Source organism: Scardinius erythrophthalmus, assembly GCF_964197995.2.
Source record: "Scardinius erythrophthalmus genome assembly, chromosome: 5".
NCBI lineage: Eukaryota > Metazoa > Chordata > Actinopteri > Cypriniformes > Leuciscidae > Scardinius > Scardinius erythrophthalmus.
Genome location: NC_138225.1, coordinates 43,417,617 through 43,432,616, shown reverse-complemented (window position 1 = coordinate 43,432,616; position 15,000 = coordinate 43,417,617). Strand labels below are relative to the sequence as shown.

General features: G+C 36.1%; 1 protein-coding gene across 5 annotated transcripts in view; it reads left to right on the top strand.

Moving 5' to 3' along the window:
- Positions 1–15,000, top strand: part of mast4 (microtubule associated serine/threonine kinase family member 4) — a 171,813-nt gene that overhangs the window by 78,662 nt on the left and 78,151 nt on the right. For all 5 annotated transcript variants that reach the window (XM_081364905.1, XM_081364907.1, XM_081364904.1 and 2 more), the window contains exon 4: positions 12,329–12,360. In XM_081364905.1, the coding sequence (XP_081221031.1) occupies positions 12,329–12,360 (32 nt within the window). The remainder of the gene's footprint in view (positions 1–12,328; positions 12,361–15,000) is intronic.

Genomic DNA, 15,000 nt, shown 5'->3' with positions numbered 1-15,000 from the left:
TTTAAAAACATATATCTCAATATTGTAACTTTTCTCAACAGAAAATTTTAGAACTTATTTTGATCAAAATATTTGATAATGAGATACATCACTTTATTCATGCTTTTGCTCTAAAATGCATTAAGGGAGTCCTATAATAACACTGCATACAATGTTCACTGTATACAATAAATATAGATTAATCCTTATTAAAGTTACAAAAGTTATTCGGTCAAGAGCAGTGAGTGATTTGTTTGTCTTTTGTTGTTTGATTAACGTTAAAAAACAGTATTATATGACAGCAGCCTATATTCCTGTAGTGATTCCTATGCATGGATCCAATATACTAATACTGTACACATGTGTTGTCTTTCTCAGCTGTTTACATTTACTTAAAAAAATAAATATCTACATTTTCTAGGGTACTCGTCAAGTCAGGCATGTTGACAACTTTTGCGTGAATTTGTCCGTCCAAGCGCAAGAAGAAAGCGTCTCTGGTTACTTTCATAACCTTGATTTCCTGAGAGAAGGGACTAAGATATTACCTGCTAACGCTTTTGTATTTCACCCTCCTCCTTGAAATACTGAAGTCTGATTGCATGTCACCAGTAAAATGTTACTGGCCAGTTGTGTTTGGGTGCACGAGCTGGGCGGAGCCACCCATTATTTAGCTCGGCGCTCGACGCCATTGTCTCAGAATCTTTTGACTGCCAAGAGGGGCCTGTAAGACTGAGTGTGTAACAGCAGTGAATGCAATGTCTCGTTCCCTTCTCTCAGAGAACCACGGTTACGAAAGTAACCGGAGACATTCCCTTTCGAGTTGGTCTCTCTGCATTGCATGCTAACACTTTGGAGACCACATGAAATCCCGTTGTGTTATCTAACATAAGCACCGAGAACAGGGCCTCACAGGTAGCCAGACTACAACATCAAGCCCGTTGACCTCCTACATACCATTTAGCGGACCTTGTGGAAACTATGAACAGCCAACGAAAGACAAGCCCCAACCCTTCAAGGGCAGGGGCTGCTCAATGGCAGTATCGCGCAAGCGAGAGCCACAGTGAACCAGCAAAACCATGCAAGTGTTAAGATCATGTTGATTTCGGCAAGCACAAATGCATGCATGTACCTGATTATGAATAACAGCGCACATTCATATCTCAGTCACCATTCACAGTCAAGAGTGACTTGAGTGCTCGCTGAGCCCCAACTAACTGTCCAAGCAGTGTCTGAATGGCTGTCTCAACATTGATGGGTAGCATATAGTTTATCTGTGTTCTTAAAGCCATCTCTGGTATTTTCAAAAGTAAACGTAGTATATTTATAATGCAATGCTAATCGACGTAGCATTAATTACAGTATAGAATACAAAAAAAAAGTCACCATTCTGCCTCATTCTGTGATTAGTAGCCACATCAGATCCAAAATGGAAGTTATTTCAAACACTTGACTAAAAACGAGTAAAAGCTTACAATGTTTGGCGCATTTTGGTTTTCAAATGCACATCTTAAGTGGCTCAAACTCACAGCGATTGCAGCGATGGAGCAGCATTTACCACTCCTCACTGTGAAATATTATTGTTTAGCACATTATAAACATCTACGTTTGAGCAGATATCCACGGACACAGTATTTCACTGTAAACACTGGTCTAAACATTCTAATATTCATCATATTACAGTGTGAACACATTACTTATGTATCGTACTGTTTTATAATAGAGCATTAAAACATATAGGTTACTAATGTAACCCTTGTTCCCTGAATGAGGGATCGGAGACGTTACGTCAGGTGACTGACAAATTGGGATCTCACTTGAGAGCCCGATTACCTTGGAGTGTAAACAAAACAAGCCAATGGACATAGGCGAGTGAGATTTGAACCACACAGAGAAAGCGCATGTCTGCAAGGTTTAGCAAGGGGGACATTGTCTGGCCGAGGGCCTGCACCGTGACTTTCATCACGGTCAGTCACCGTGCACAGTTCCTGCATCAACTCCAGCTCAGAACTACCCTTGTGCATTATGAGTGATTTGGCCTGGTAGACTAGCAGAGCGGCCATTGCATGCAGGGCAGAGGCGGCCTGTCCAGCAACACTGTAAGCCAGAGCTGCTGTTGTCTTACAGGCTCTGCACGGGTGTTGTGGGTGACCCCACCAGGTGGCAGCATTTTGCGGGCATGCACCACAACTGGCCACTCAACCTGGGGAATCCCCATGAACCGGTCCGCCCCACCATCAAGGGTAGTGAGAGAGAAAAAAAACTCTCCATACTTGGCAGTAATTTGCTTCCATACTGCCAAAGTTCTTCATACACCTCTGGGAAGAAAGGCACGGAGCCGGGACAAGGTGTTTTCCATGTTGCGCTGCGCTCCCTGAAACCAATCATCCAGCCGCGATCGTTCAGAGTCCGAGCGCGCAGCGGCCCGGGCAAGCATGTCTATCAACTCTGAATTGGATTCAGCATGAGCAAACACTGCTGAAGCAGGAAGGTCAGCGTCATCTTCATCTTCAGAGCATAATGGCCCTCTCTCTGATGCATCTATCGACATTTGTTCTTCATCCAGAGCGGCGAATGACAGCCAGCAGCTCAGCGGCACACTGCGATATTCCCTGGCGAAAGAGCTCCCACTTTATTCCTCGGTCTCCCAGAATGTTAACCAGACCCGTGGCTGTGCTTTTACACACAAGCTGCGGCTGGTCAACAGCAGAGGGGTTCAAGCCTTTACGGGAAAGGCGAGACGCAACCAGTGTGCCGACATGGTCATGTTCTCTTGCGAGAACATGAACCACCCACGAACGCTGTCTCAGCGTGCTTATGCCCAGGCATGCGAGACAGCGATTGTGGCCGTCAGATGAGAACTGGAAACAACTGCATCCAGAAATGGACTGTCGTAGAGGCGTCTTTAAAAATATGCTCTGTCCGCTTGCTCTTTTAGGGAAAAAGCTCTCTTAGTGCTGAAGTGCACAGGGACGGTCGCTGCACGGCGTGCAAGACCCACTTCAGACAGTCTGCACAGCAGCGTGTGAAATACTCTTATAGGTGAACTGCAATGAATGCAGAGAAAGCTCTTTTAGAAACGACCAATGCTGACGCGATGATTGCAGAGCAGAATCGTGAGAAACACTCTGCTCTGAAGATAAAGCTTGAAAGGGTGAGTTCAGCACACTTCCTTACATACCCGCTTTGCGGGGTGTGGTTCACGATTCAAATCTCACTTGCCAATGTCCATTGGCTTGTTTTGTTTACATTTGAAGGTGATTGGACTCTCAGATGAGATCCCAATTCATCAGTCACATGTTCACTGACAGGGAACATCCTTGTGTCTTCAGACATCTACACATTCCATCGATTTCACACATTTTAGTCTTGCAATAGTTCAAATAGTAAAATTTATACTCTAAGTTTATGTGACAATAAAACGTTAACTAATGCAAGTGAAAATAAATGACTTACTGGCAGAAATGATATCCTCCACTGAATCGATCGCGTTCTTCTTCTGTGGTAAATTTAAGGCTTATTCCTCAGTGTTTACTTTTCCAAACTCGATAAAAAGTAGATAAACCTGAAGAAGCTTGATGCTTTGCTAATTGAATTGATGGGGCGTTTACAGGTTTGCGTGGCTCATATGGACAATTATGATATGAATAGCCTTTGCTGCATGTGGGTGTGGTCACATTACAGGTAATGAGCAGATAGGGGAGAAACTGTACCTCTCGTTGGTTTCATATGCATTACATAAACAGAGAATATTTGTTTTTGAAATGACTTCATTAAAAGTAGACACTTCAGGCTTTCCAAAGACATATCTGTTATGTCTGTGTGGCAGGCATTCGCTGAGTTTTGGTTAATTTTTTGTGAAATGTTTCAGAATGATGTTCACAGAGACCGAGACGGCAGAAAGTGCACCCTGTTTTAAATTTTATTTTAGAAAGCAAAATAAATAAAGGAAGAAGGAAGATAAAGGAAAATAAAGAAGGAAAATAAATAAAAGTAGCCCTATTATAGTTTCTACCGATCTCTTACACTTATCTCTATGCACTAAAATGATGGAGTCTTTTAACCCTTAGTGGTCTAAGGTGTTTTTGGGGTCCTTGAGATGTTTTGACATGCCCTGACATTTGTGTTTTTTTTTCTCAGTTGCTTATAAACATATTAATGACAAAGGTGCCATTACTCTCTATTCAGCACAAACAGGGCTACCATAAACATCACAATGTTGAGCCGGCATCGCAATTATCCCCCCCCCCCCCCATGTTTCCATGGTGACTCGTCATGCTTGGCACGTAATTCACCACCGCCAAAAAAGCACTGTGTGACAGATGTAGCGCTTTTGTTTCTAAATATTAACAAACTTGCTTACCATGTCATCAACTATCTTCTATTCCGATTCTCAAATACGTGGAAGTGAGTTTTTGTCGTTTAAAAACCTTTATAAATGATCTTGATCTATAACAGGAGATGGGCACCGCCATGTTTGTTTGGGCCGCAGTTCAGAGATTCCTGTCTGTTGGATTTATTAAAGCATGTGAATTCATCAGTTTCTCCTGAAATACATGAAAGTAAGTGCCGGTGAACTAGGAGAAGAATTGAGTAAACTTTATAGTCACTTACACTGTGTGTCTGATATGAAGAAAACACGTTGGCAAATTGAATGGATTGTTATTGCTGCTTCCACAGACACCATTGTGTATTTTGCAAACTATAAATGTATTGGTTTGCTATAAATTATATGTATTTAAATGTCTGAAACCTAAAATAAACATTATGTGGTTAAAAACACTGAATAGTTGTGATATATGACAAGCGCTGAGCGTGTCGGTCTTTGGCTCAGCGCCAGCCATAGCACGAAAGCACAGTTTGAATCTGGCAGTTATGTCACGTCACTGTACATTCGCTCCTTAGTGGTCAGCTGCTGCAGAGCGTGGCAAAATCGAAATTGCTGATGAGATGTAGAGGAAAATATCTAGTGAAAAATGAGAATGTTACGTTATTTAGAATATAGTTAATATAATTCAGATATAAATTAAAGTCAAAAGCACATTTTGATTTTGAAATCCTGTTCAAATAGGCTATATGGGTCATTCTACAGAATTGGTTCAAAGTTAGAGTTGGAAACATCTTGAAAAAAATTGCCTTTTTCCACAGATTTTGTATGCATGCAAATTGTATAATATCAAAGGTAAACATTTGTAGTAATTGTGCAGTTAATTCTCATACTGTATTTTCAGAAAGTTTTGGAATATTTATCCTCTCTGCAAATTTTTCACTAATAAAACACAATAATACATAATTTAACGAGAAGCCTTATTGACCTATTAATATTTTGTTTACATCTACCTTGTAAATTATATATTTTTTTGCTATTTTTATATATATATAAAAAAATCATATGTAAATCAACAACAATTACAATTTAACAATATTTCAACTGTAATCTTTCCTTGTAAAAAGCATACATTTTATCATACGGATTGCAAAGTTAAGGATTCATTAGTTTGAATATACATTGGAACAAACACTATAATAACATCTTTGTTGATAATTCAATATACCTACTTTATTTTTTACAAAACATCCCATACTAAATATTTAACATATGAGCAGAAATTGGCAAACAAAAGCTTTTTTGATATGACAGTAGTCTATTTTACAGTAACAACTTTATAATCTATCCAAGTCAACGAAATCTTGTCTAAACATTCATATTTTGTCTGTAACACATCGTTTTTATAATATATTAATATATTGCATAGAAATGTTAATTTGCAGTTTAATACGTTGCTTATACAAAGACATTTTATTTCAACATATTTCAGTCGATTTTTACTCATCTCAGTATAGCAATATAGTTTGGGAAAAGCTAAACTAGTAGATGTGTTCGTGTTCATGTTCATGTAAAAATAGCATGTTTACTAGAAGAAGTTTTATTTATATAGCGCCTTTCCGTAGCTCAAGGTCGCTTTACATTTGTACATTACAATACATTTTTGCACACCCGCACACACATTACAATCACATAAGGACACATATAGTCACATTATCCAAAATACATGTTAAATAGATATGTTTTTAGCTGAGTCTTGAATGCAACCACAGATGAGATATTACAAAGTGTAAGGGGTAGTGAATTCCATAATTCAGGAGCATTGACGCTAATTTACCTTTTACCTACTGTAGCCAACCGGAAACGATGGATGGACAATAAACCAAGTTCAGCTGATCTAAGGGACCGGGGCAGGGCGGTAAGAGTAAAGTAGATCAGACAGATATGGAGGTGCAAGACCATTTAATGCCTTAAACGTTAGTAGTAGTACCTTATAGTGAATACGTGATGCCACGGGTAGCCAGTGAAGGTCATGAAGCAGAGGAGTAATATGAGCAGAACGCCTGGTGGAGGCGAGAACTCTTGCTGCTGAGTTTTTGAACATACTGTAATCTTGCAATTTGTTTTTTGGGCAGACCAATAGAGCATTGCAATAATCCAGATGTGTTGTGATTAATGCATTAATTAAGGTTTCAGCATCAGCTAGAGTGAGAGAAGATCGAAGTTTTTAACAAGAGAATAAATATGAGAGCCAAAAGATAGAGTTGAGTCGATTAATACACCAAGGTTACGAATAGATGACAAAGGCTTAACATGAACTCCATCAATATCAAAGGACAGGTCCATCCTTTTGATTGAGTCAGCAGAGCCCATCACCAATATCTCAGTTTTTTTTATTATTTAATTTAAGGAAATTCAGAGACATCCAATGCTTGATGCTCGATTAATCGTAATGAAACCGCATGCGATTTGGCAAAGGTTGCAATTATTTTATGTGCAGCTTGTCAGTGCATTACGACTCTGTGATCATTAGTAAATGCTGCTCCATCTGAAAGCCAGAGGGCGCCCTCACACTGAAACTCCAAATATGACCCGCAGAAGTACGATAACAAATGTCATTCCAGGAAATCCCTATGGGCATCATACTATCGCTGGAGCTGAATAAACGAGTAGGGTCTGCCTGCAGAGCCGGAGGCTGCATTTTCAGGACCCCACTTTTAGGACCGCATTTCTAGGACCCTAGGTTTTTAGTGACAGCGCCACCTACCGAATTAGAGGACCAGCGAAGATGGATGACAATCAGAGTGTGAGTATCAAATGCGAATAAATTTTTACAATTGCGATGCATTTAATTGGAAAGTTAACGTAGCAAACGTGATGGTGATTTGCTAAAAAAATAGTCTTGAATGCATAGCCATAGTATTTAGCCTCTAATGCTTGAAAATGAATTGTTAGCACGTTCATTTAACGGAACTGTTGCGTGATAAGCCTGTGTTGACTTATTGACAGCACAATAAAACTGTAGCATGTTCGTTCTGAAAGCTTGTTAATTACTCCTTGTTCTTCCATTTTAATTCAGTTAAAATAATCTTAATGTTTTCACTGTCACGTGCTCACACTCAGCCTGTTTAACGTTACCCACAATACAAGTTATGTGTAGTATGCGTCTACATGCGTCTCACCATTTTGACATGGTTTTATAATGTGTGCTTTAAATATTATATACATGTAAATGTGTATATATATATATATATATATAGTCAGAAAAAAAGTCGTGTCAATGTTATTTCTATTCAGATTTCTCAATTGAGATGGGCTTTATTGACATGAGTGTTTCTAGAACCTTTGTTCCCACAACATCAAAACCTTTTTTTTTTTCAAATCTTTGAACAGTATGCAATAATAGTATTATGAACATTAATTGATATGTGTGCACTGTTTGGTAACTAAGAAAAAATAAATAAAGTGTAGAACATGTTCAACTAAATGTTCCTTATTTAATTCACTTCTCTTTCTCTCTCTCTCTCTCTTAGGAGTCAGTGATGATGTTGTCCATGAAGTTCTGTTTGTGGTCCACATCATGAACAAATTTGTTTTTGTGTGTGTTCAAGTTCAGTTATTATATATTATTTTGTAAAATATTTTGTGTGTGCAAGTTCAGTTATTATATATTATTTTGTGAAATATTTTGTGTGTGCAAGTTCAGTTGTTATATATTATTTTGTAAAATATTTAGTGTGTTCAAGTTGAGGTGTGATATATTATTTTGTAAAATATACACAATCTACCCCCAGAGTCATTGTCTTCCCTCTATACTTGAAAATGTGGTCGATCTAGTGACTGAAAAGACTATAACATGATTCCTTGTTTATTTTACTTGAGTTATTATATTATGCTAGACCCAATAATTTCTCAACATTCCTAGGAACCAGGTTTAATTGCAATAAATAAAGTAGTATTTGGGTGTAATAAAACTGTAAAACTCTAATGTAGTTGAAACTGGGTGGGTGGAAATACTGCCTGGCACAACTAGGGTCCTGGAAATGCGTTCCTGAGACTGCGGTTCTCCGAGTCGGTAGGTGGCGCTGTCACAAAAACCTAAACGGTCCTAGAATCCTGAAAATGCAGCCTCCGGCTCTGCAGGCAGATAATATTGGAATAAACAGAAGATTGAAACGCTTTGATTAAACATGACTAATAAACACACAACTACCTTATTCTGAGTAAGAAGCCACAGAAGGATGCTCAACTGTCATTATTAAGTGAGTTTGGAGTAAAAGCATGTTATTAAATGTTGTTCATAAATGCTTCTCATGTTTGGAAAGATGTTTGACGCGCGTTCAAATACTTTTTCAAATGCACGTTATAAGTGACTCAAACTTACAGTGCTTTCAGATGGAGCAGCGTTTACAGAGCCGTATATCAATGACAAGCATAAAAAATAATCGCAGCCTTTGCGATTTCAGAATCATGATAAGCCAACTCGATTTAAGCGAGATTTCATGTTAATTGCGATTAATCGTGCAGCCCTACACCAACGAGCAGTTGGACATTAGTGCGTCCATTCCGTCCAACTTGGCCGTCGGATACCGTGCGAGGGATTGCATCGTGCCAGAATGCTTGATATCGTCAGAGACTGCAATTCACAATGCGCTCAATGTTTTTTGTAAAAAGAGTTGAGTAACATTTGCTTAAGGTGTTTGATTCCTACAGCATTCTGTCATTCTTTGGTGACTCACGATGTTGTTGAAGAGAGTTAACAGTCATACAGAGATAAACAGCTAGGTATAGGGGGTGATTTTGGTGAGTCTGTTTTATGCACAAAAAAAAAAAAAAAAAAAAAAAAAAAAAAAGCCATTTTATAGATGGGTCGTCAGATTTGTGATTAACCGCGGTGCAAGTGTGAACCGAACCTTGGGTGGTGAACGGTACGGTTCTATTTTTTTATCGAGAACCGTTACACCTCTAGTAGACATAAGAAGATTCATCAAAGAATCTTAAATTATATGATGGGTTCCAACAAAATTGAGTAGCACAACAGTTTTTAACATTGATAATAAATGTTTCTGGTGAACCAAATAAGCGTATTAGAATGTTTTCTGCAAGGATCATGTGTAATGAATGAAGCAGTATAGTAATTTCTGCTTAAAATTCAGCTTTTCAATCAGAGGAATAAATTACATTTTAAAATGTATTAAAATAGAAGGTAACACTTTACTTGAAGGGGTGTGCATAAGACTGACATGACACCTCCATAATCATGACATGACACGTCATGAATATGAAGGAGGTTTTATGCATGTTAATGACAATTGTCATTAAGTGTCATTCGTTCAGTTATGTAATTTTTTTTTAATGCAAAGATGACATTGTTCGAGATGTCTTTGTGACAACTTGACATAAACCAATACATCATAACCTGTCAGTGTTTTTGTCAAGACAACTTGGCATTACCAAGACAACATAACCTGTCAAAAATATGTCATAAACATGACATAGTAGATTAATCATCAAACTTAAGAAGCTACTTAGCTTTTGGGTTAAAACAAATGCAATTTATCAAAAACATTAAAAAAATCTTACCAACCCCCAAGTTTTGAACACTAGTGTATAATTTGAAAATAAAATGCACAATAAAATCAAATATTAATAAAATATATTAATTAATATTTAAATATGTATAGAAAGTATCTTAAAATACCAAGTATAATGTAAATATTTGACATGCATCCCCAAGCCCTAATGCTTACCTATACATAATCTAACCTGCATTTCTAGCAAAAAACATCATGCATTCTTGTACCGCGTACATAGAGCAATTGGTGTGTTTCATCCTGTTATGGTATTCCCAAAACAGCATTCTCCTAAACTCAGCCAATGAATTCAGTAAATTATTTTACTGGTACTGATTTTTCAAGTTGGCTTTCTTGACATTTTTCAAGATATACATTTTCAGACATTTTAAAATTTGCAGTTTGAACTGGATTGCTGTTTTCCCATAAAATCTTGCTTTGCATCTTATGCACTATGGATCTTTTCCACAATGTTCATAATACAGACTGCTTTAACCATTGAAACGATGGAAATATAATTCAATCATTCTCGACTTTCCACAGGCACATCTCTCCTAGTAGCTTTGAAAGTGAATGGTAATGCATATATTCATGTTCAGCCGTGGGTGAGCCTGCCAGCGTTGAATTCATGGTTAAACCCTGCTAGAGTCGCACCATTTCACTGCTGTTCCCTGCTGTGCTCTGCAGCAGCTCCAGCGCTGCTTTTCAATCATTATTTTTGAATAGTGTGAGGCTACGATATCTCAGGGTGCCGTTGCACCATACGGCAGAGCTTGAAGTGACAGTCGCACATCAGAAGTTCAGAACTAGCTGCTGCTGGAAATATGACATCCCATTTTTGGAAACTGTGGTCCAGCTCAATTATATGTTGAACACTTAATCGTTTTCTGTTAATGAGAGTGATGCAGGAACTGAGATGTTAAAAATGTATTTCAGTATAAATGACTAATTACTGATTAAAAATATAATTTTAATCACTGTATGAAAGTTACTGGATGTACTCACAAGACTCTTTTTTTGTTAATGTTGTGACTGTAACTACTGTCTTTTCATTTTCTCTTTTATTTTAATATACAGACGTGTAGACCTTTTATTGTATTTAATTCATTACGCTGTAATGGTAATATCACAGGGTATATGCATGTAATTATACATATATTAGAGTATATTAGAGCCCAGAATACCATAATACTTTAGCTCTTCATCCCTCCTATAAAAGTCAAAGGTCTCAAATTGGATCTATTAATGTATCAGCTCAAATGCCCTCTTGTGGCCTCCTGTGACTGTTGCATGTGTTTACTGAATAGTGATAACTTCAAATGATCAAATGGGATTGTTGTAAATTGTATTAATTTACACCAGTTTAACCATCATTACAGATTTGCTGACAATCCAATTTGTCTTAGGAATATATTTTTGGCAAATAAGGTTGAAAGTCATTTTATAACTTCACTTGAGGTTTGAAGGAATACACACGTAATCTAAAATTGATTATTTATTTTAATGTATCTGCTGCTATGACTCAGCAAGTTTATGTTTCCACAGTAAAATAGACCAAATTCATTCCTGTTTTGATCAGATATCCACTACTGCTCAAAAGTTTGTGAAAGAAATGAATGTTTTTATTCAACAAGGATGCATTAAACTGATCAAAAGTGACAATAAATACATTATAAAATGTTACATATAAATGTTATATAATATATATATAGAATATATATAGAATATATATATATATATATATATATATATATATATATATATATATATATATATATATATAGATAACATTTATATGTAACATTTTATAATGTATTGTCACTTTTGATCAGTTTAATGCATCCTTGTTGAATAAAAACATTCATTTCTTTATAGTTATTTTAAATTGTAATCATGTCTCACAATTATATTTTTTACTGACACTATTTATTTATTTATTTATTTGTTTATTTTTATTATTATTATTAATATTTTTTATCAAAAAAATGCAGCCTTGTTGAGCATAAGAGACATCTTTCTGGAACCACAACTTTACTTTATTGACTTCAAACCTTTGAATGGTGGTGTATTCAGAACTATTCCAAATGTTTGTGTTGTCACACAGGGCTGCGTGAATGGTAGAGGTTAAATATTCATGTTTTCTTTGGAAATTAATGGATCTGGAGAGACTGAAAACTGGGTCACCACTAGCTCCACTTGGGTTACTGTTGAAATCTGGGACACCTGTTAGCATCCACTGATGATGAATGACTAAGCAAAGACTGCTTATAATTGGCTGTCATGGTGCCCAAGCTGCACATCCAAACAGGGACAGAAGAAATGTTTTTAACATTAAAAACACATTACCATTAAGCATTAAATGTTTCTTTACATTATTCTTATTCTTATTCTTTTTTTTTTTTTTATTCTGTCATGGAAATGAACTTTGTTCTTTCTTTGTGCTTTCTTACAGAAAGAGCTCAGCCTTCCCAGACGAGGAAGTTTGTGAGTAAACCTACTATGATTGTCTTTAATTTAATAGTCACCAATACACAAGAGAGTCTAGATATAAACCTACATCAACAGCAAAACATTAATAGATTTTCATCCTCTACAGACCGTAGTCAGGGTAGGCGCACTTTTAAACAGTGAATTACCAGATTTTATTATTAAAAGACCATATTAGTTTATTCTTCTTCTTTTTGCTGTTTATTTTCCTGCTTTGAAGGTTTTGAGAGTCGGAATTTGAAAAGTGCCTAGTTAGCTAAATTTCAGTTTATGTAAATTACCCTCCCAATTACTTCCCATGTCGAGGTTTTATATGCAAGTTGACGAGTAAACAATTTTTCTGTTGTCTTCATCCACATAAAAAGATTAGCTTTTTTTAAAGCATGGCTTGCATTCTTCGTATGTATGTATGGTTTTATATATTTATTTAAATATTTATTTTTGGACTTGCTCATTTGCATATAAATAATGTGAAATAAAACCTTGTTTAGAAATCATGCAGTTGTTACCTGGCGGTTAATGCTATAACGTTATGCACCCAACAATACCCAGGTTTGAATCCTCCTCTTTTGTGTTCTGTTACTGATCTACTGTCTTTTTATGAAAGGAATAGTTCACCCAAAAATGTTAATTTCCTGATTATTTACTCACCCCAAGGCAATCCAAGATATATATGACTTTCTTTCCTCAGCCAAAGAGAAAATTAAGGTTGTAGAGGAGAACAATCCAGGATTTTCCAATGTAGACCATTTTTGACGGTCCAAAATCCATATTTAGGCAGCTTCAAAGGGTTCCACATGACCCCAGTCGACAAATAAGAGTCTTCTTTAGCGAAAGATCAGTCATTTTCAGAATAAAATAAAAAATATATACTTTCTTAACTACAAATGCTTGCGTTGGTCCAGCTTTGTGAAGCGCGTTCACAAGATGTTATACACGTTAGATGGAGAGAGAATGCTTTCCTCCAAAACCTTAATTTCTCTTCAGCTGAGCAAAGAAAGTAATATACGTCTTGCAGGACCTTGGGGTGAGTAAATATGTAGGACATTTTCATTTTTGAGTGAACTATTTCTTCAAAGGCAAAAAGATCATTTGTAAAACTGATTAAAATGATGGAATTCATACCATTAAAACGTCTAGATGTTGGGTAATGGCATACCTGCAGATACCAATGAGTTTTGTTTGAGTTCAAGGCTTCCAGGCAATCTCTTGCATAGACCATCACACAGTTTTCTTCCATTTCACCTAGTCTTGAAATTTGACGGTGACCAGAATTTTGAAAAGTCAGATCTTTAACTGTCATCTGCATTAGGCCCTCAAAAAATGGTCATATAATCTATATGTCATTTACTCATGTCATTCTAGAACTATATGATTTGTTTCTTCTTATTTGGAACAGGAAAGAAGATATTCTGATGTCAATAGAATATAAATATTTTTTTTTTTCATGTAATAAAAGTCAGTGGGATCCATTGTTGTTTTAGATTTTCATTGAATTGACAAAAAACACTGAAAAAACTTCTACATTGTTCCACAGAAGAAATAAAGTCATACAGGTTTGAAATGACTCAAAGGCAAACTTGACTCAAAATTTTTCTTTTTTGAAGGGTTTTTTAATCTGATCTAAACCCTTGTTTACTCAAGTCTCTTTATAGAATGTGTTTTCATCCCTTACATTGATTAATGAAACCTTCACTTCCTGTGGATGATGTCTGGCTTAGATTTTATCTGGGAATTGATCCATCAATAAGTGTTGTAACAAACTGTTATGATCTGAGGAATTCTTGGGTAACAGAACAAACCTTTATTACTGACAGTTCACAAATACATTTATATCCCAGCCATAGTTTCAAACACAAGAAGTTTTATAATAATCTAAGATTGCAATAATTATGTGTCTATAATAATTATAAGATTGAATCTCATTACCTGCCTACTGTCCATCATTTAGCTGTTCACATTGGTTTAACTGTTAAATTTAAAAAATATATAGTAATTTCAAAGCTCCTACAGTGTATATATTGTTTTGTCAGCATTTCCTAGAGAATCAAATTTGTCTGTGATGTTTCTACTAAACTTTCTACTAGAACTTTTAGGAGAAACAAAATAAATGTATAAACGTAAAAAAAAAAAAAAAAAAAAAAATGATGATTAATAATAATAATAATAATAAAAAAGAATAGAAATAGGATTAAAACTAATGTGATAAAGAATATTTGAGCATTTGATTGAGGCTTTGGTATCTGAGCAGCTTGTGAAATCGTTGCAATGTCTTTTGAAACTTTAGAGGTGGTACATGTGAGATAACTGGGATCTTTTTGAAAATATGAGAAACAGGCCGTGCCAAAAATCTAAATTTGATCTTCATTTAATCTCATTAATGTCCAGGAGAAACAGTTAGGAAAATCTTACTAGTGATTGATTTATTTTGTGTAAGTGTTGTCAACATGCCATTGGTTTAAAATATTTCCTCACAAATTATTAAATAATGTATTCATTATATTTGGAAACATAAACACAGCTTGATAAGTGATCACCCAGGACCATCAACCCTTGCATTCCTTTTAAACGTCATGTTACTGTATCTTCTCTCACAGCATTCTCTGATGTCTGTAAACACACAGATTATATTACCAA